The sequence below is a fragment of the Lithobates pipiens genome, unplaced genomic scaffold (assembly GCF_037356315.1).
Source record: "Lithobates pipiens isolate NorthernLeopardFrog02 unplaced genomic scaffold, aLitPip1_a1.2 Scaffold_8, whole genome shotgun sequence".
Lineage (NCBI taxonomy): Eukaryota > Metazoa > Chordata > Amphibia > Anura > Ranidae > Lithobates > Lithobates pipiens.
In genome coordinates this window covers 595110926-595131512 of record NW_027507903.1, presented here as the reverse complement: position 1 = coordinate 595131512, position 20587 = coordinate 595110926, and the positions used below count along the sequence as shown (strand labels likewise).

The following is a 20587-nucleotide window of genomic DNA, read 5'->3' as shown; positions in this document are numbered from 1 at the left end:
AATATATATTGGCTTAAATTAATGAAACAAGGTGGGGCGTGGAGTATGGCCGCGTTGTAAGAGAGCTCCGTCCACCGCACAACTACCGGAGCTTACTACCGCATACCTGGGCGGCGATCCACAGCGATTTTTACCTCAACGAGGTCGGGCAGACGTGGGGAACATGTCCCGAAGAAAAGAGGCAAAACGGCTGAGCAGGGTGACGGATTTCTACCGCCATCCCTGCAACACACAGGCCCAAGATGGCGCTGGTAAGAGGAATGACAGGGAACGTGGCAGGCAGGATGATGAACATTCCCCTAGCACTTATCACACACATCCTCGGTCAGGATCTTCCCCAGGGGACAAGCTTATTTCCCCCCTAGCATCCTCCACGTCCAGCCCAGTGAAGGCAAAGCAACCACATATGCAGGGGAGAGAGGAGCAGGATCTCAGCAATGCTTCCCTAAATGATACCAGAGAGCTCCAGGACTCCATACTGGAATTCCCCACTAAAAACCAGCCGGTAATAGACACTACTTTAAAAGATATGCTGGTGTCTCTCTCCGCAGTACACTGCATGCTGACATACTGTCTCTTGCAAACAACTTTAAAGAAGAGGTTAAGGCGGTAGGAGACAGAGTCTCTCACATAGAGCATAAAATGAGTGAATTTGCCGGAACCATTAATGAGGTATTGATGCCCATAATGAGAGAGATGATGAGTTAACCTTAATGAAGGGAAAATTGGCCGACCTTGAAGATCGCTCAAGAAGAAATAATATAAAGATCCGTGGGATACCGGAATCGGTCAAACCACCAGATTTACAAGCTCACTTTCAAAAAATCCTGCAGAACGCCTTATCTGAAGCTTCTGTAAACAATCTTGCTATCGATCGGATCCATAGGCTTCCTAAGCTCAGACATATCCCAGACCACTTGCCAAGAGACACTATTGTAAGAATTCACTTTTTTCAAACCAAAGAAAGATTCCTTCTACATGTCAGAAATCCTGAAAACTTGCCAGAGTCAGCACACGGCCTGTCTTTTTTCCCTGATTTATCTTCATTCACAATGCAAAGGAGACGGAGCATGGCAACTATCACGAAACCCTTGAGGAACCACCATATTCCTTACAAATGGGAATACCCGGCCAAGCTTCTGGTTTCCAAAGATGGGAAAACATTTGCAATCAAATCGGTGGAGGAAGGCATTCAACTCTTGCGCGATTGGCGAATCCTAGCAGGGGAAGAAGATGCACAGTCTTCGGAATCGTCTCCACGTCCAGGATCCCCCGCCTGGCCGAGGCCCATTTCAGAGTGACTGCCCAGGTACTCATTACATTACTTGAACATAGAGCTCCGGGACATGGTGGAAATTGTCCAGCTCTCTTTAAGCCCTCCATTATCTAAGGGTTCACTTCCCTACAGATTCTTTTGAATCGCCTGTTTTTACTTCTTTTTTCTTTTGCTTTTTGTTTGCACACTTTCAAGTGTACAGAGTGTTGGTCATTGTTATGTGGCGCCTCAGTAGTAGGCCTACGGACTACCAATATATTTACAAGCAGCACAACAATTGGAGACCAGACTAGCTTTTCAGTGATATACTTATTTTCCTGTTTTGTTTTTTTTGCTCCGTTTGAATTTTTCTGCTCATATCCACAGCAGTTTAGTGTGGACCAGTTCCTATAATCTCTGATATAACCCCGAACTACTGGGCAAAGCCCAACCTCGGTGCTCTGTACGATGGGTTTTAAAGTTACTTTATTTAATGTCAGAGGGCTGAACAGTCTGCATAAACGAGGACTACTTTGGAAGGAAGCGAAGAAATTGCAGAGTGATATTTTGTGTCTGCAGGAAAACGCATTTTCGTGATTCCAAACATCCACAACTGCAAAATAGCCACTTCCCTACAGTTTATTGTTAAAACGCACAGAAGAAACATAGAGTGGCTATCTTAATCAGAAAGTTGATCTCATTCAAATGTACTCATGTTGAAACTGACCAGTCAGGAAGATATATTATTGTGATAGAAGAAATCAATAACACAGTATACACTTTTGTAAATGTATATTTGCCTAATGCCAAGCAACTATCCTTTTTGCATAAGGTGTGGAAGAAGGTGAATGCAGTGCGCAAGGGGTATCTGATATTGTGCGGTGATTTTAACGCTATACCCAACCAATCTTTAGATGTATCTCTGAGTCCTTCTAGAGCCAGAGACAGGATTACCCTTGCGCGCTTCATGGCCTCTGAAAGCCTGTTCGATGTGTGGAGGTGTCAACATTCCACAGAACGCGATTATTCCTACTACTCTAGTGTCCACAAAACATACTCGAGAATCGATGTCTTTCTAACTGATAAATTCTTACTTCAAAAAGTCAGCCTGTCATCTATCCACAACATCACATGGTCGGACCATGCTCCGATATCCATTGTGGTGGAGGGGTGGCGCACAGAAACTAGGGCCAATAGATGGAAAAATTACACTTTTCTTTTTTCAAATCCGAAATGTAATAAGGAAATTGCAGCTGAACTGAAAAGCTTATTTGAAATCAATGCCCAGTCTGTGTCGGACCCCTTCATCCTCTGGAACTCTCACAAGGCTTTCATGAGGGAAATTCTCATAAAAATGAGTTGTACGGCCAGAAAACAGACCAATTTGAAGGTGCAAACCCTTATCTCCCAAATAGAGCATTTAGACTCCATGAATAAAAAAGCACCTGATCCCTCTACAAGTTCTAAACTAGACAACTTAAGACATGAGCTAAGATTATTACTGATTGCACAACAAGATCGGTCATTTAAAAAATGGAAAGCTTGATTTTACCAACAAGGCAACCGTGCAGGGAAACTTCTAGCTAGACAAATAAAAGAAAAATCAGTCCAACAGAAAATCCCCTTTATTTACCACCCAACTACTGGTTCTAAACTATCCAATCCAAAGGATATTGCCAATGCCTTCAGGGATTACTACAATGCCCTTTACAATTTAAAAGATGAACCGTCCATCCCACAACCATCCCCAGATATGATACGTGAGTTTCTAGAGAGAATATCACTCCCTAAAATTACTCAATTACAACTTGACACTCTAAATGACCCTATTTCTTTAAGCGAATTATCTAAAACAATATTGGCCATGCCGTTAAACAAATCACCTGGTCCTGACAGATTCTCGGCAGAATACTACCGGGCATTCTACCCAATTCTAGGCCGGCATCTTCTTAAAACCTTTGAGAAAGCCACAGCGGACTCCTCCTTCCCATCGGAAATGTTAACCGCCACAATTGTAACACTACCAAAACCTGGCAAGCCACCTGACAAACCACAGAATCTCTTTATTGAACGTAGACCTGAAGGTCTTTGCAAAAATTCTGGCTAATAGATTGTCAAGCATTCTGACTTCATTGATCAGAAATGGTCAGGTGGGCTTTATTCCGGGGCGTCAGGCGTCGGATGCAACCAGGAGGATCATAAATCTGATTCATGCGGCAGAGGCTTCTGGTGACCCTTCTCTGCTTCTAACATTAGATGCAGAGAAGGCGTTTGATAGGGTCCACTGGGGATACCTGGGTCAGGTGCTCGACAAATTTGGTATTCTAGGGACTATTAATTCAGCTATCTCAGCCTTATATTCTAACCCCTCGACCATGGTTTACACTGAAGGCATGTTCTCTGACTCCTTTCACATCACTAATGGCACACGTCAGGGGTGCCCGCTGTCACCCTTGATTTTTGCCCTTTTGATGGAACCTATGGCAGAAACGATCCGCACTCATCCTCATATATTAGGCATCTCCACACCCAAACATACCCATTCTATCACACTATTTGCAGATTACGTAATCTTAACCCTAAAACACCCTTCCTCCTCTTTACAAGCAGCACACGATACCCTTGAAGAATTCAATAAGATATCATACTATAAGGTTAATCCTTCCAAATCTAATATATTAGCGATTAATGTTAAAGAAAAAACAAGATCGTTCTTAGCCTCACGATTCCCATATCCATGGACGGATAAACCCATCCAATACTTGGGTATATACCTATTGTCACCAAGCTCTAGTATTTTCAAAATCAACTTTTTGCCCCTTCTCTCCTCTATACAACAGAAACTTAATAGGCTAAAAAAGTTTTACTTGTCTTGGATGGGAAGCCTACAAAATGTTAATCCTTCCAAAGCTTTTATACCACTTCAGGGCCTTACCAATTGCTATCCCTATGTCATTCTTTAAATCGGCCCAAGCGCAGCTAAATAAATTTGTATGGGGAGATAAAGAGCCCAGATGCTCCCATTCCTATTTATTCATAAAGAAAGACATTGGCGATATGGGTCTGCCTATTCTAAAAGACTATTATATTTGCGAGCTTATTAGACCAAATGAAGTACTGGATATGTCCTCCAGTGGAGAAACAGTGGGCTTTGATTGAGGGTTCTTGGCTTCTGCCCGGCACGCCATATTCCACTCTATTAGCGTCTTCTTTTACCAATAAGACCTTCAAATCGGATTTCCCCATCGTACAACTCGTAGTGGATACATGGAGAAATTTTCTCAATAATGTAGTGCTATCTCACCCCTTATTGACATCTCTACTCCACTTATATCCATAGGTACTTATGTCGAGAATCTGGATTTGAGGGCTTGGGTAAAAAAAGGTATTGCATTGGTCTCAGATTTAATGGAGAATGACAGGCTTATTACATTTGAGTCATTGGCGTACAAATTCTGCATCACCAGGTCAGAGTATTTTACTTATCTAAGAATTGTATCATTTTTAACTCAACATCAGGGCACCTCCATATCAGTTCCTCACCAAGCATGGGCTTTCTGATCTGATGTATCTAAAGTTAAAGAGGAATCTCTTTATTTTTAAAATTTACTACAAAGCAAGAACCAATTTACAAAAACGTCCCCTTTTCATAGATGGGAGAACGAGCTTTCTGTGAAGTTCACGGACGATCAGTGGAGAAAGGTTATTAAAAGTAACGGCAGATACATCAGATCGATAACGCACTGGGAAGTCTCCCAAAAAATATTACTTAGGTGGTATTACACCCCTTTCATTACGGCAAAGTTTATACAGGGCAGTTCCAATAACTGCTGGAGAGGTTGCGGAAGAGTTGGCACTCTACTCCATATGCTTTGGGAATGCCCCCACCTCAGGAGTTTCTGGAGGGGGGTATTCTCCTTGATTTCTAAAGTTACTGGCATTCTTATGTCAGGTTACCCTGAACTGGCAATACTAAGTTTAGACATTGATCAATACCCGCCACCCCTCAGAATGATAGTTGTCCAGATACTGTCTACGGCTAGATTCTTGATAGCTAAGCAATGGAAAACCCCCTGTCCCCCCAATATGGGAGAATTAGTCAGAAGAGTAGATGAGACGTTTAATACGAGCAGATACTGGCTAGTATGGAAGGAAAATATTCAAATTTCTATGCACAATGGTCACCATGGACTGATATCAGGAAAATTGTTTGAATTGTACTATTCATCTGTTTTTTCCAGTTAAGGTGTGTTAATAACATCGTTATTTACCTGTTTCTTTATATAATTTAAAATTGCAAATATAAATATAAAAGGTGGGGCTTGATACCCCTCTGGTGTCTAGAGGGTTGCTTTGCATAATTCTACTGATTTGCTGTAGATTATAAGTCGATTCATGACTATCTGTGATTGCTTACCGATTGTCTGTTGTTTTTTTGTATCACTCAAGCCTTTCAGTAAAAAATATATAAAAAAAAAAAAAAAATTAATGAAACAATTAGATTTTTAAAATTTTTTTATTGGATGTGTTTTATAGCAGAAAATAAAAAATATATATTTTTTTCAAAATTGTAATTTTTTTTTTCTTTTCTTTATATCGCAAAAATCAACTACCACCAAAAGAAAGCTCTATTTGTAGGAAAATTATATTCATTTTTTTAGGTACAGCGTCGTGCGACTGTGCAATTGACAGTTAAAGTAACGCAGTGCTGTATCACAAAAAATGCCCTGGTCATGAAGGGGGGGGGGGAATCTTCCAGTGGTCAAGTGGCTAAACTGCATGAGGTTGTTATTATTCTGTAGTATGTTGTCAACTAGTGGCAGTTTTGGCCCATTACCATACCTCCCAACTTTTTGAGATGGGAATGAGGGACACCTATCAGCAAAAGTATGCAGGCATAGGACACATAGGACACGCATAGGACACACCCCTTGCCACGCCCCTTAAAGGAGAATTGTACAAAAAAACAAGATTTGTTAAACCCACATTTTTTTTTTTTTTTACCACTACTATTCCTTTATATTGGCTTTTGGAATTTACAAATGCAGCAATTTAGAAATCAGAATACACTTTTATAGATAAAAATAGGATTTTTGTACTCCTTGTAAAATCCCTTTCTCTGAAGTTCATTGATGGACACAGCTCCAGTAATCTTGACCGTAGGGTTATTACGCCACCTTCAGGAGAGGACTAGGCAGAACATGTGTACATGTGAAAAACAACAGTTGGAGCTGGCGTATATTACAAACCTGTCAGAATCCATGAAGGAGGCATGGATCTCGGCTCAGGATTCCCTGGACCGAGTGAGATCCTCCGCCGCGGAATGTAAAAGGTTCTTTACCAGGCACGCATTCTACGAGGAGGGGTAAAAAACGGGTAGGCTGCTCGCTAGGATAGCTAGGGCACAACAAGCCTCCCGACCGTTGGAGCTATATGCAACTCCCAGGGACGCTTGGTGAATGACCCTGAGCTTATCATAGAGGAACTGGCATCCTTCTATGTGACATGTACCAATCCTGTGACAATTATACTGACAGAGAACTCCAGGAATGTATGGAGGTTTTGGATCTCCCAGTGTTGACATGTGAGGAGCGGATGGAACTTGAGGCTCCTCTCACTTTGGAAGAGGTGGAGAGGGCCGCTGCTTCCTTCTCCACTTGCAAGGCCCCAGGGGATGATGGGATTCCTGTAGAAGTCTATACCCAATATGGGGAGATACTCCTACCCAAACTGTTAGAGGTTTTTAGCGCCTCCTTTGAGTCAGGGAAGCTACCAGACACTATGTCCAAAGCCAATATAGTGCTATTACTTAAGGCAGGCAAGGACCGTTGGACCCTAGCTCTTACAGGCCAATATTGCTGCTACAGAGCGATTTTAAAATACTGGCCAAGGTAATGGCTCTTAGAGTCAATACGATAATCAGGTACATTATTCATATGGATCAGGCAGGATTTATGTGACCCACATCAACTGCGACCAATCTTAGAAGGCTATACTTGAATATGCAGACCCCTTCCGATTCCTTTGGCCATAGAGCACTGTTGTCTCTTGACACCAATAAGGCATTCGACAGTGTGAGCTGGAGATATATATGGCCCATATTGGCCAAGTTTGGGTTTGGCCTATGGTTTATACGATGGGTGAAACTTCTGTATGACACTCCACAGGCTGCCATACGCTCATCGGACAGACTGTCGCGTGCCTTCGCACTGGGCAGGGGGATGAGGCAGGGAAGTCCCCTGTCCCCCTTGCTCTTTGCTCTGGCCATCGAGCCCCTTGCAGCTCAGGTGAGGAATTGCCCGCAGGTTCGAGGATTTAGGTACGGTGACCTACAGGAGAAGATCATGCTCTATGCCGATGACATGCTTCTCTTGCTGGAGGACACAGGCGGTTCACTGATGGGGGCGATGTCCCTGACATCGGTACGTCAGTACGTCAACAAGCAGTATAACATAAACCAATAGGAGGGGAGTGTGCTGTGTCCATCAATGAAATTCAGAGAAAAGGATTTTACAGTGAGTACAAAAATCCTATTTTCTCTTTCATTCATTGATGGACACAGCTCCAGTAATCTTGACCGTAGGGACATCCCCAAGCAGTGTCATAACGAGGGGTGGAAACAGCAACATAACTTCACCCACAACTATAGGTGCTCCCCAATGGGGGAGTCACCATCTGAATCAAGCGCAGTAGAACTTGCAGTCAGCCTATGCATCAAATTGCATTAAATTCAAAAGAGGTAACTTTCTCTTAACAGAAGAAAGAGAGTAAAATTGCAACATTACCAACCGCCTGCAAAACTTTGCGGCCAAAGCAGGCATCAGAAAATGCACTTACATCCACTTTGTAGAACTTTGTAAAGGTGTGAATGGACGACCAAGTAACGCCTTACACACCTGAGCTACTGACGCTTGATTTCGGAAGGCCCAAGAGGTCCCAATTGCCCTGGTGGAATGGGCCGTGACAGGAAAAGGTGGGCACCTGCCCCTTTAAGGCATAAGCCTGGACCATGATCAGTCTGATCCACTTGGAAATGGTGGACGACGAAACCGCCAATACTTTTTTCTGACCAGCTACCGAAACGAACAGAGAGTCTGACTTCTGGAAGGGAGCCGTGGCAGACAGATAAACCCTTAAAGCCCGGACCACATCCAGTGAATGGAGGGCCACCTCCTCAGGATGTGTCGGTTTAGGACACAGAGATGGTAACACAATGTCTTCATTGAGGTGAAAAGCCTTTGGTAGAAAAGAAGGTTGCGGAGGCAACACCACCTTATCCTTGTGGCTCACCAGATAGGGCGATTTGCAAAACAAGGCCGCCAGTCCCTAAACCCTCCTGGCCAATGTAATGGCCACTAGGAAGACCACTTTCTGAGAAAGAGTCAAGAAAGGAATTTCCCTGATGTTCTCAAACGGCGGTTTCTGAAGCTCTGATAGCACCAGGTTCAGATCCCACGGAGGCAAGGGTGGACGCACCAGAGGGACTAAATGGCGGACCCCTTGTATAAAGGTGCTCACCAGAGAGTGAGATGCCAGGGGTCATTGAAAAAAAATAGCCAAGGCTGATATCTGTCCTTTGATGGTGCTTAAAGCCAGTTTCTGGTCTACTCCTTGCTGTAGGAACAGCAGGATGCTGGAAACGGAATCGGTGCGCGGATCTCCTCACACATGGAGATATAAGCCTTCCACGTACGATGGTATATCTTCCGAGAAGAAGATTTTTGTGCCCTAAGCATAGTGGAAATTATTGAGTCCGACAGACCTTGGTTCCTTAGCGCCAGGCTTTCAACTGCCATGTCGTTAAAGCCAGTGACGGGAAAGCAGGATGGAGAATTGAACCCCTTGAGACAGAAGGTCTTCTCGCATCGGTAACCGCCAGGGAGCGTCCGCCACCAGGCGTACTAGGTCGGTGTACCAAGGAAGTCAAGGCCAGTCTGGGGCAATCAATATCACTGGGATCCCCTTGGCCTCCACTTTGAGGAGCAGACGTGGTAACAGTTTTAATGGAGGAAAGGCGTAAATCAGTTGGTATTGGTCCCATGGAGCCACCAGCGCGTCTGACGCATCCGCCCAAGGATCCCTTGTCCTGGATACGAACCTCCGCACCTTTCAATTGAGCTGAGAGGCCAGGAGATCTTCATTTGGTGTGCCCCACCGCAGGCACAGAAGCCAGAACACCTTCGGGTGCAACGACCACTCTCCTTGGTCCAGTATCTGGCGACTTATATAGTCCGCCTGCCAATTTTCTACTTCCGGAATGTATATGGCCGACAGGGCCGGTACATGCCGCTCTGCCCACCGAAGGATATGAGCTACCTCCTGTGCTGCAGCCGAGCTTTTTGTTCCTCCTTGGTGGTTGACATATGCCACCACCATGGCATTGTCTGACCGGATCCTGATCGAAAAGCCCTCTTAGTCTCATTGACCATGTGGAGAGGCATAGCATGATCGCTCAGAGCTCGAGCACATTGATCGACAACTTGGATTCCTCTCTCGACCAGAGGCGCTGGGTCTACTGTACCCCCAGTACTCCACCCCAGCCGGTCAGGCTGGCGTCCGTTGTGATCACTGTCCAATGCAGAGGTAGGAACGACTTCCTGGACCGAAGTGCCGAAGATCTCAGCCAACAGAGAAGGGAATCCTTGACTAACTGGCTCACTCGAATCTGTCGATCCAGGGATAATGGATATTTGTCCCATTTTGTCCATATCTCCTTCTGCAAGACTCTGGTGTGAAATTAGGCGTACGGTACCACCTCGAAGTAAGCCACCATGAGCCCCAGGGCTCGCATTCAGAAGTGCAGCGATGACCACTTGCAGGTCATCAACAGCTTCACCGTGGCTCTGAAAGTCTGCAGTTTGTCTGAAGGGAGAAAAACTCTTGCTTCCACTGAGTCTAGCAGTAAGCCTAGGTACTCCAGGCATTGAGTCAGCACAAGCACCAACTTTTTGAGGTTCAACACCCACCCAAATTCCTGCAGGGTTTGCATGGTGATTGCCACATCCTCCTTTAATTCTGAGGTGGAAACTGCTCTCAGGAGGAGATCGTCTAGGTAACCCACAATTGCGATCCCACGTTGTCACAACAATGCCAAAATTGGAGCCAATACCTTGGTAAAGACTCTGGGTGCTGAATTCAAGCCAAAGGGGAGAGCCACAAACTGGTAGTGGTCTTCCCCTGCTGCAAATCACAGAAACCTATGATGCCTGAGGCATATGGGTATGTGCAAGTACGCGTCCTGGATGTCCGAAGATGCCAGGGAGTCCCCCTGATGGAGTGCAGTGACTACAGAGCGAACTGATTCCATTCTGAACCTCTGTACATTCACAAAGCAATTGAGGGCTTTCAGGTCCAAGATTGGACGTACCCCTTCCTTTTTGGGGACTACAAACAGATTGGAGTAGAACCCCTGTAACCTTTCCATTTACGGAACAGGCACTATCACCCTGCAGTTTAACAGGTCCCTTACTGCCCTCAACAGGGCCTCCCGGCAAGCTGGGCTTAAGAGTATGCTGGAGGGGAAGAATCTGTTTGGTGGCAAAGAGAGGAACTCTATCTTGTAGCCCGATGCAATCAGTTCGCAGACCCATTGGTCGGGCAGCCGAGAGGCCCACCGGGCTGCAAACTCCTAAAGGCGACCCCCCACTCGAGTGACGGATGGGGGCAAACCTTCATGCGGAAGCACTTTTGCTCGCTGGCTTGTTAGGCTTGCGAGTCCAGGGCCGCATCTGTCCCTCGGTAGTCGCCCCGGCCGAACTGGGTGCATTTTGCTGAAATCCCGGGAGGACGAAAAAAGCCTCTTTTTAGTGGAAAATGGGGGCCCTTGCCAGCGGCGTGGCTCCTTACTCTTCCTGGACTGTGGGAGCAAGGTGCTCTTCCCACCTGTGACATTCTTAATAATGTCATCCAACGAGGCTCCAAATAGCCGCTCACCAAGGAAGGGTAGATCCGTCAAGGCTTTCTTAGATGCCTAGTCCACAGACCAGCATTTCAGCCAAATCAGGCACCGCAGCACCACTGCTGAAACTGACGCTCTGGAGAGCAAGGGAAGCGTATCCAGGGCTGTGTCACAGATGTACTTAAGGCCATGCACTAACAGTTCCATGAAGACAGGAGAGGCCTGCTGCTTCTCCAACTCACGGTGCAATAGTTTTGCCCACTCAGTAAGTGTCTGCGACACTAAAGCTGTGACCAGCACTGGTCGTATCACTGACCCCACTACCGTAAACAAGGAATGGGCCACTGCCTCCGCCTTCCTATTGGTAGAGTTTATAAATGCAGGAGTCCCCTCTACTGGGATCGTGGTTAATTTGTTTAACCTGGATACTGGGGGGTCCACGACTGGAGGACCCGACCATTTTTAACAAGGCTCTCCTCAAAGGGGTAATGCTTATCGTACTTATCGAACTTAACTTATCGAAATAAGTCAGATACGGAAACACCTTAGGTGTACAGGCTGGCTTATGGAACCCAAAAGGGACCGCTACTTCAGCAGAGGATCCTGCTGTATCCTGAATTTTCAGGTTATCACGCACAGCTCTGATAAGTGCTCCAACTAGCGCTTTGTCTTGCGTGGACTAGGATGGGGAATCATCCTCACTGTCCAATCAGTCCTAGTCAGCGTCCTCTGACACATCAGAGCAGGGGCTGCCAGTCACTGTGGGGCCCGAGTCAGAGCTCTCCCCGGAGGACGGGGGGTGGCAGGGGCCGTTTTTTACCACCTTTGCACCCGCACACCGCCTTCACCCTGGCAACGAATGTTTCAAGGATCACCGAGAGAGCGTTCAAAGGTACTGCATTGTTTGCAGGCGAGCTGGTTGCAATTGCAGGGAGTTCTGGGGAAGAAACACCAGTTTCTGAAGCCATGCTGACCCACCTTGTCTGCCACCCTTGAGGACATAGGACAGGTGCTCAATCCCACCCTCCTAGCTGCTGCAGACTGTGGGGTCCCCACCGCAGGACTCACCACCCCGACCGAGTGCTGCTACAGGTGCTGTTCTGAGGTACAGGGACCAGCGATGAAGAGAAAAAACACACTAAGTCTAAAACAAAATGGCCACTGAGCGCCCTGTATAGCAGACAATCATAATTAACTGTACACAGTGAATGAACAGAGATAATGGCGGCAGACAGCGCTATGGCGGCAGCACATACAGAGCCCACAGACACCAGCAGAGAGACCACAGACAACCCAGGGACACAGACAACCAGCGCAGCCCCCAATCCAGGATCAAAGTCCCCGGAGGACCCCTGGCTCAGGTACACATACCGCTCAGTAGCCCAAGTAATTCAGCAGTCTCCCACATGGGTCATGCAGCATCCCCCACAGGGGGGAGGAAAATAGGGACAGGGAGAGAAGATAGGGAGGAAAGGGACCCCCTAATCGACCTCCCAGGGAATGCCCAATGCTCAATCCTGCTGAGGCAGGAAAAGCTGTACTTACCACCCGGATGATCTGGGGTCATCCCATCACAGACCCACACCCGAGCAGTATGGGGTGACTTCTGGCCACGGCACACTGTGACAAAGACATCGGTAGTCTGGTCATACGTGTGCCCTGGAGCGTTGCACTCACCGGCCGCCCCTGGAGCCTGATGGGCATGTCGTGGCTGACCCAGCACATAGCTATGGTCTGCACACGCTCGATGGCCAGGCTGGGGAGACTACAAGAATCTATATTATCCAGCCTGTCACGTAGCCAGCTGTTTATAGCAGATCACAGGATCTTAAAATCTTGCGCAAAAGGCAAAATCCAGAAAAAAATCCCAGGACCAATGGTCCTGCAGGGAGCCTAGGTCCTTCTCCTTCACTAGGCAGAAAAAAACTGAGCTGCAGGAAGCAGGCTGAGGGGTTATTACCAGAGGGACCGCTCCCCTGGGAGGAACTGTAAAGTTATGTTGTTTTTCACATGTATACATGTTCTGCCTAGTCCTCTCCTGAAGGTGGCATAATCACCCTACGGTCAAGATTACTGGAGCTGTGTCCATCAATGAAGGAAAGAGAAAAGTGCATTTTATATACAACTATATAGATCAGGCCGAAATGAAGGACAAACGAGGAGGAATGAGGGACAGAAGGACATTGCTCCAAATCAGGGACAGTCCCTCCAAATCAGGGACAGTTGGGAGCTATGCCATTGCAGCCACTCTCCCCTCCTGTCTAGTGCTAGTATAGCTAGCTAGATTCTCCCCACTTCTTCCATGTTCCATCAGTTAGTGTTACTTATTCGCAAGGATGGGTGTTAGGAAAGTCACCGTCTTCTTATGTACACACGACCGGACTTTGACAGACTAGGTCTGACGGAACAAATCCACCGGACAATTCTATCATGTGTGGGCTTCATCTGACCTTCGCTGTCTAAAAATCAGATGGACTTTGGATTTAGAACATGTTTCAAATCTTTCAGACGGACTCGAATCTGGTCGAAAAATCCGTATGCTAGTCCGACGGACGAAAACTGACGCTATGGCAGCTTTGGCTACTGGCTATGAACTTCCTTATTCTAGTCCGGTCGTACATCATCACGTTTGAATCCATCCGGCTTTGGTGTGCTTTTGTGTGGCCAAGTCCGTTTGTTTGGAAAGTCTGTTGGAACTCCGCCCAAAGTGCATTGGGAAGACCGTCGGACCTAGTCCGTCGAAAAGTCTGGTAATGTTACATGTCAAAAAACTGTAAAAACCTCTTTACAGCAAACAGCTGAAGTAAAACGGTATTGGTTACCACTCCTGTGTCTTATTAAAGAATTAAGCTTCTTGTGGATGGGGGTCAAGTCAGCAAGAGACCATACTGACCAGTAGAGATGGCCTTGCGATTCGCCCGGCAGTCAGTTTGCAGCAGACTTTGCTCATTCGCGATTTGCCAAACCGGCGGACTGCTGGCGCTGTTCGCGGCAGGCATATTCGTTTACATTGTGAAGAACTTTGACCCATGACACATCCATCATGGGGTACAGGACAGCCAATTGAGACATTTCAGCACATTGACATACCCCCTACCTTTTAAATAGACCTGATCTGGCGGCCATTTTACATTCTGTCTTTGGTGAGTATAGGGAAAGGACGCTGTGTGGAGCAGGGACAGTCAGTCTGTAATCACTAGCTATTACAATTAGGTCCACAAAAGTTAAGGACTGGTATAGGTGTACAGTATATAGGGTTGTAATACATTTATAATATACTTTGTTTCAAATATAGAAAGCATATTATAGTGCAATGCAGTGCTGACCGATTCTGCAGTTTTCTTTTCTTAGTGTAGGAAGGGACAGTTTGGTGTTTGGAGCAGGGACAATCTGCAATTCACTAGCTACTAGCTAGCTACTATTAGGTCCACAAAGGTCCTTTTAAGGACTGGTATAGGTGTACTATTTGGTGTACATTATATAGGGGTGTAATACAGGAGCAACAGGCTTGAGCCAAAGTGGCAAATTGCAGAAGGTGCGTTCGATTACGTCAAAGGACGCACCAGACTTGGTTGAGTGGCTCACTCAGCCTTACTCTTCTGCACCCTCCTCATCCTCTCGATCTGCACCCTCTTTACTCTCTGCTGTGTGCACCCCCAAAGACACTACCACCAACACCATCACCACCATATACCTTCCTCTTAAGTCAAAGGAATTATTTTCCGATCCATCACAAGACATTGCCGATGCGCAGCCATTCTTGGCACTGGATTAGGAAGAGGAGGTAGCAACAACCGCCACTCAGAAGTCTGATGACAGTACCCAGATCAGCCCAAGGAGGTTGGTCCCCGGTGTTGCTGCCTTCTCAGAGATTTCTAATTAGAGCGGTGGGGAAGGTGATGTCGATGATGACTTGTCTAGTGATGTCACGTGTGTGCCCACAAGAGAGGAAGAGGAGGGGAGTTCAGAGAGAGCTATGGACCAGCAGATAGGAAGGAGAAGCAGGCGGAACTTATATTGCACAGGAGGGACGAACCAGACTGCTAATGTATCAGGAGCGAAGCATCAACCATGTACGGTCAAATCTGGCGCTCCCAGGAAGCCGGCACATGGCTCCGCAGTGTGGGGTTTTATTAACGTGTCCGCTGCTGACAATAGTTTTGCCATCTGCAGCCTTTGCAGTCAATGCATAAGTCACGGTAAGCCCAACACTCACCTAGGGACGACCGCCTTAAGAAGGCACATGAGCTGCCATCACCGAGCCCAGTGGGAGCAAAGGAACCCACAAAGCCACACTCCAGGCTCTCAACGTCCAGCCTCTTCTACTTCTCCTTCTCATTTCTCCTCAGAATTCTCCTCCACTCCCCCTTCCATCATGCCTTCCTCACGTTTTTCTGGAAAAGGGCAGGCTTCCGTGGGCCAAATGTTCGAGCGTAAAAAAGTGATGACGCCGGATAACCCTCTTGCCCAATGGTTGACCGCTGGCTTTTCAGAACTGTTAGCCCGCCAACTACTGCCATATAAACTGGTGGACTCGGAGGCCTTTCGAAAATTTGTGGCCATTGGAACACCACAATGGAAGGTCCCAGGAAGGAAGTATTTCTCAGAGAAGGGCATCCCAGAGCTATATGGCCATGTTCAGTGGCAAGTGAATGTATCTCTGGCACACAGTGTCGGTGCCAAGATACATCTGACCGCAGACACGTGGTCTAGCAAACATGGGCAGGGAAGGTATATAACTTTTACTGTCCACTGGGTGAACCTTCTGACGGCCGTCAAGCATGTAACCCGTGGCATCCGTGTAGATTTGGTTTTACCGCCACGGATTGCATGCAGGCCTGCCTCTTCTTCTCCTCCTCCTACTCCATCCTCCCTCTCCTCCTCGGCTGACTCCTCCTCCTCCTAGCGTCTCTTCCGCTTCGCCGCCCAAGTACTCCAGAACCTATTCGACATTCCAGGTGAGACGTTGCCATGGTGTGCTGCATCTGTTGTGCCTGGAAGCCAAGAGCCACACTGGCCCTGCACTCCTTTCAGCTTTGCGTTCAGAGGCAGATCAGTGGCTAACACCGCTCAATCTGACAGTTGGTAAAGTGGTGTGTGACAACGGTGCCAACCTGCTTCGCGCATTGAAACAGGGCAAAATTACACACATGCCATGCATGGCACACGTCTTAAACTTGGTCGTGCACCGATTCGTTGTCAAATACCCTGGGGTCCATGACATCTTGCGGCAGGCAAGGAAAATCTTGGCCCATTTCAGAAGATCTTACACGCCCATGGCTCGCCTTGCTGACATTCAGCGGTGACACAATCTGCTAGTCAGATTGCCCGACGCGATGGAACTCAACCTTCTATATGCTTGATAGGCTGCTCCAGCAGAAACGTGCAGTTAACGACTACCTGTACGAACTCTGAGGAAGAACAGGTTCTGGGAGCTTGGTTTTTTTTTCATCGCGCCAGTGGCTGCTCATGCGCGACGCATGCAGACTTCTGCGGCCATTTTTTTTATGCCACACCATTCCCGCAGCCATCACTTCTCAGGTTGGACTGAATTCCCATTTGCTGGATGCAGCAGCTTTAATCAACGTGTTATTGTCTACTAACACCAGGAAGGCGTATGCCTCGGCCTGGAATACTTTCCAGGTTTTTTCGGTCTCGATACCCGTCTTTCCATGGGTATGATGTTCGTTACCTGTTGGTGTTTGTGGCTTTCTGCCACTCCCAATTGAAGTTGTCACATGGCCCCATCAAGACTTATCTAGCGGGGGTTAAGCACCATCTGTCCCTGCAGGATCCAAATAGATCTTCCATCTTCTCTGCTCATGCTGTTAAGGCCATTCTAAGGGGCTTCCTGAGGAGTAGCCCCCCTTCTTCGGTCAGGAGATTACTGGCTGTCTTTTGGGAGGTTCCTCAGTTTGGTTCTTAAAGCTGCCATCTATTTGGCGTTTTTTGGGTTCCTTAGGCTGGGTGAGTTAACCCGTACCGGCCCGGGTTCACGAGTACTCACCGTAGGTCTTTTGGTTAGGCATCCAGACCATTACAGGTTGCATTTGACTGCGTGTAAGACTCAGCAGTTTGGGGCTGGTACGGATGTGAGGTATTTCAGAACCGGCAGTGCTTGGTGCCCTGTGACAGTCTTGGATCAACTCGGGGAGTTGGTTTCAGGCAAGCCGAGGGACAGCCCGTTGTTACCCTTCCCTCACGCTCCCCTCACTATGGCACAGTTCACTGGGCATTGCCGGATGTTATGGTCTAATCTGGGTTTGAACCCGGCAGATCTTTCAGGTCATTCATTCAGGATGGGGCAGCTTCGACAGCCTCTCGTCAGGGGATTCCTGCCCGATGTAATTAAGAAATTGGGGAGGTGGAACTCTGCATGTTTCGCCAGATACATCCCGGATCCGCATGTTGGGATGGCTCAGGCTTTCAGACATTTGACTGACTGATGTTATGTTACGGTTAATAAACTTGTTTGTTAAGCTACCCTTCTTTTTGCCCCCTTTAGGTATACTGACCATGGGACCTTTTGGCACACCCCAGGTCTTTTTCCATATGTTCTTTCATATCGTTCTCTCGTGATCTCTCGTTGAGACTCCTAGTACAAACACAAAATGGCAGAAATGTTACCACCATCACAGAGGGCTGTCAGAATGGAGCACTTCCAGGCCTTGCTTAGAGAAATGCTGCATTCTGCTTTTGCGTGCACTGGCAGAGGAATTCCCACTCCCAGAGAAAGAGTTGCGGGTACCAATCCAAGAAGAGGGTGGTTTGAAGATGTGTTGGTCACTTCTGATATGAGATCATTCTTTCAGCCGACCCATCGACAGCTGTCATCCGGATCCAGCATCAGGGATTGCCTAGATCAACAGATGTCCGACTACATCGGGTTAAAGGCCGATGTGGATGCTCTGAGAAGTGATGAACCCCTGGACTACTGGATGGGCAGGCTTGACCCCTGGCCAGAGCTTGCCCAATTTTCAATGGAACTGTTGGCTTGCCCCTCGTCCAGTGTCCTGTCCGAAAGGACGTTCAGCGCAGCAGGGGGATCATGATTGATAAGCGTACTCGCCTCGCTCACGACAGTGTTGACTACCTCACATTTATAAAAATGAATGAGGCATGGATCTCGGAGGAATTAAGCACATGTGACCAGTATATGCATAACTCTATAAACGATTTATATAATCTAGCACACAGACCTTTTTTCTACCTTTTGCTCACTTGTTCAAAAAAAGCACACCATACTATATGCCCCTACCCTCCTGTTTTAAGAGGTTGAGCGGTGTCATATTTTTGGGTCCCGCACCGGGTTGCTGGTATAAGTGCTGGTGTCAGTGCTCTCTATCACGGTGCTGGTGTGGTGTCAGTGCTCTCTATCTCAGTGCTGGTGTCAGTGCTCTCTATCATGGTTCTGGTGTCAGTGCTCTCTATCACGGTGCTGGTGTCAGTGCTCTCTATCTCGGTGCTGGTGTCAGTGCTCTCTATCACGGTGCTGGTGTCAGTGCTCTCTATCATGGTGCTGGTGTGGTGTCAGTGCTCTCTATCTCGGTGCTGGTGTCAATGCTCTCTATATCGGTGTTGGTGTCAGTGCTCTCTATCTCGGTGCTGGTGTCAGTGCTCTCTATCTCGGTGCTGGTGTCAGTGCTCTCTTTGGCAGTGCTGGTGTGGTGTCAGTGCTCACTATCTTGGTGCTGGTGTCAATGCTCTCTATCTCGGTGCTGGTGTCAGTGCTCTCTATCTCGGTGCTGGTGTCAGTGCTCAGTCTCTATGGCTGAAAATATGACCTGGAGGTTTTTAAGGTTCGCCTACCATTAAAGTGAATGGGGTCCGCTGCGAACCTTGCGGTTTGCGAACATTTGGGCACGTTCGCGGATCGCGTTCACGAAATGTCCCGTCGGAAGTTCGTCCATCACTACTTGTAACTACAACCCAAAACACATTCTGCTACTCCTCCTGAGTATGGTGATACCACATGTGTTCGTCCATCATTACTGACCAGACAGACAGGTTCTAAGGAGGCATTTCAATGGAAAAAGTGACATTTTAAACAGAACAATTGTAATATTGATGATTCAGAACACCTGGACTGTTAATGTTTCCAGTTACTTGTGGAATAGCAGAAGCACATACCTGTAGATGCAGCCATCAATGTGTTGGTGTCCTGAAGTCCTCCAGCTAAGGCAAGAGCATAGGATGTAATAGCAACAGAATATGGATTTTGCAGAGAGGGATAGGCTAGTCTCAGAAATGCCATAGACTTTTCAATTGAACCAAACTGGGGAAAGCAAGAATACAGACAGCATGAGAAACATTCAGATGCTTCATAGATAGGTCAGTTCATGTAATATTTTAAAGTGACAAAAATATGACATTTTCACCCAACCACCAATTTTTGAGCTAAAACCCCCCACATGTGCATATGTATTCACCCCCTTTGTTATGAAGCCCATGAAAAGCTCTGGTTCAACCAATTACCTTCAGAAGTCACATAAATAGTGAAATGATGTCCACCTGTGCGCAATCTAATGCCGCATTAGATTTGGGATGGGGGGCCCTGCGGCTTCCCCACCCCAAAGCACCTTGTCCCCATGTTGATGAGGACAAGGGCCTCTTCTCGACAACCCTGGCCGTTGGTTGTCGGGGTCTGCGGCCGGGGGGCTTATCGGAATCTGGGGGCCCCCTTATTAAAGGGGTGGGGTCACCGGGTGATGTCACATGCTGACCCTGACCTTTATGATGTCACATTCCCAGCATCCTCCGGGTGACCCCGCCCCTTGTCCCTATATAAGTTGCTGTACAATGTGTACCTGCCATTGCGGCCAGAGAGAGTGTCATGTCAACATCGCAAGGATGAAGAAGAGAAGAAAAGAAGAAGAGAAGAGAAGAAGGCGGCAGCGGCGGCAGCGGCGGCAGCGGCGCCAGTGACAGAAGACACGGCCAACGCTAGTAAAAGAGCTATAAGAATATAGCGAAGAATATAGCAGAGGCCCGGCAAGAAGAACCGAAGATCGGGATAAGACCCCCCGAAGTCTGAAGAAGACCCCCGAACGGTGGCGACAACGAAGAAGAAAGCCCCCCAAGACGGGAGAAGACCCCTGGAGCTGTCTAATAAATTATTTTAAAAACTTGTGTTGTATTTTTTTATTTACACTTTTTTCACCAGGTGAATGGATAGGGGTACATTGTACCCCATACTCATTCACATAGGGAGGGGGCGGAATCTGGGGGCCCCCTTATTAAAGGGGGCTCCCCCCCACCCGCAGACCCTGACAACCAATGGCTAGGGTTGTAGGGAAGAGGCCCTTGTCCTCATCAACATGGGGACAAGGTGCCTTGAGGTGGGGGGGTGCCCTTCCCCAAAGCACCCCCCATGTTGAGGGCACGCAGCCTGGTACGGCTCAAGAGGGGGGGGGGGGCGCTCGTTCGTCCCCACC

General features: G+C 47.5%; 1 protein-coding gene across 2 annotated transcripts in view; it reads right to left on the bottom strand.

The window, feature by feature from the left end:
* LOC143961249 (A.superbus venom factor 1-like) overlaps positions 1–20587 on the bottom strand; it is a 251857-nt gene that overhangs the window by 89106 nt on the left and 142164 nt on the right. For both annotated transcript variants that reach the window (XM_077470484.1, XM_077470485.1), the window contains exon 27: positions 19284–19428. In XM_077470484.1, the coding sequence (XP_077326610.1) occupies positions 19284–19428 (145 nt within the window). The remainder of the gene's footprint in view (positions 1–19283; positions 19429–20587) is intronic.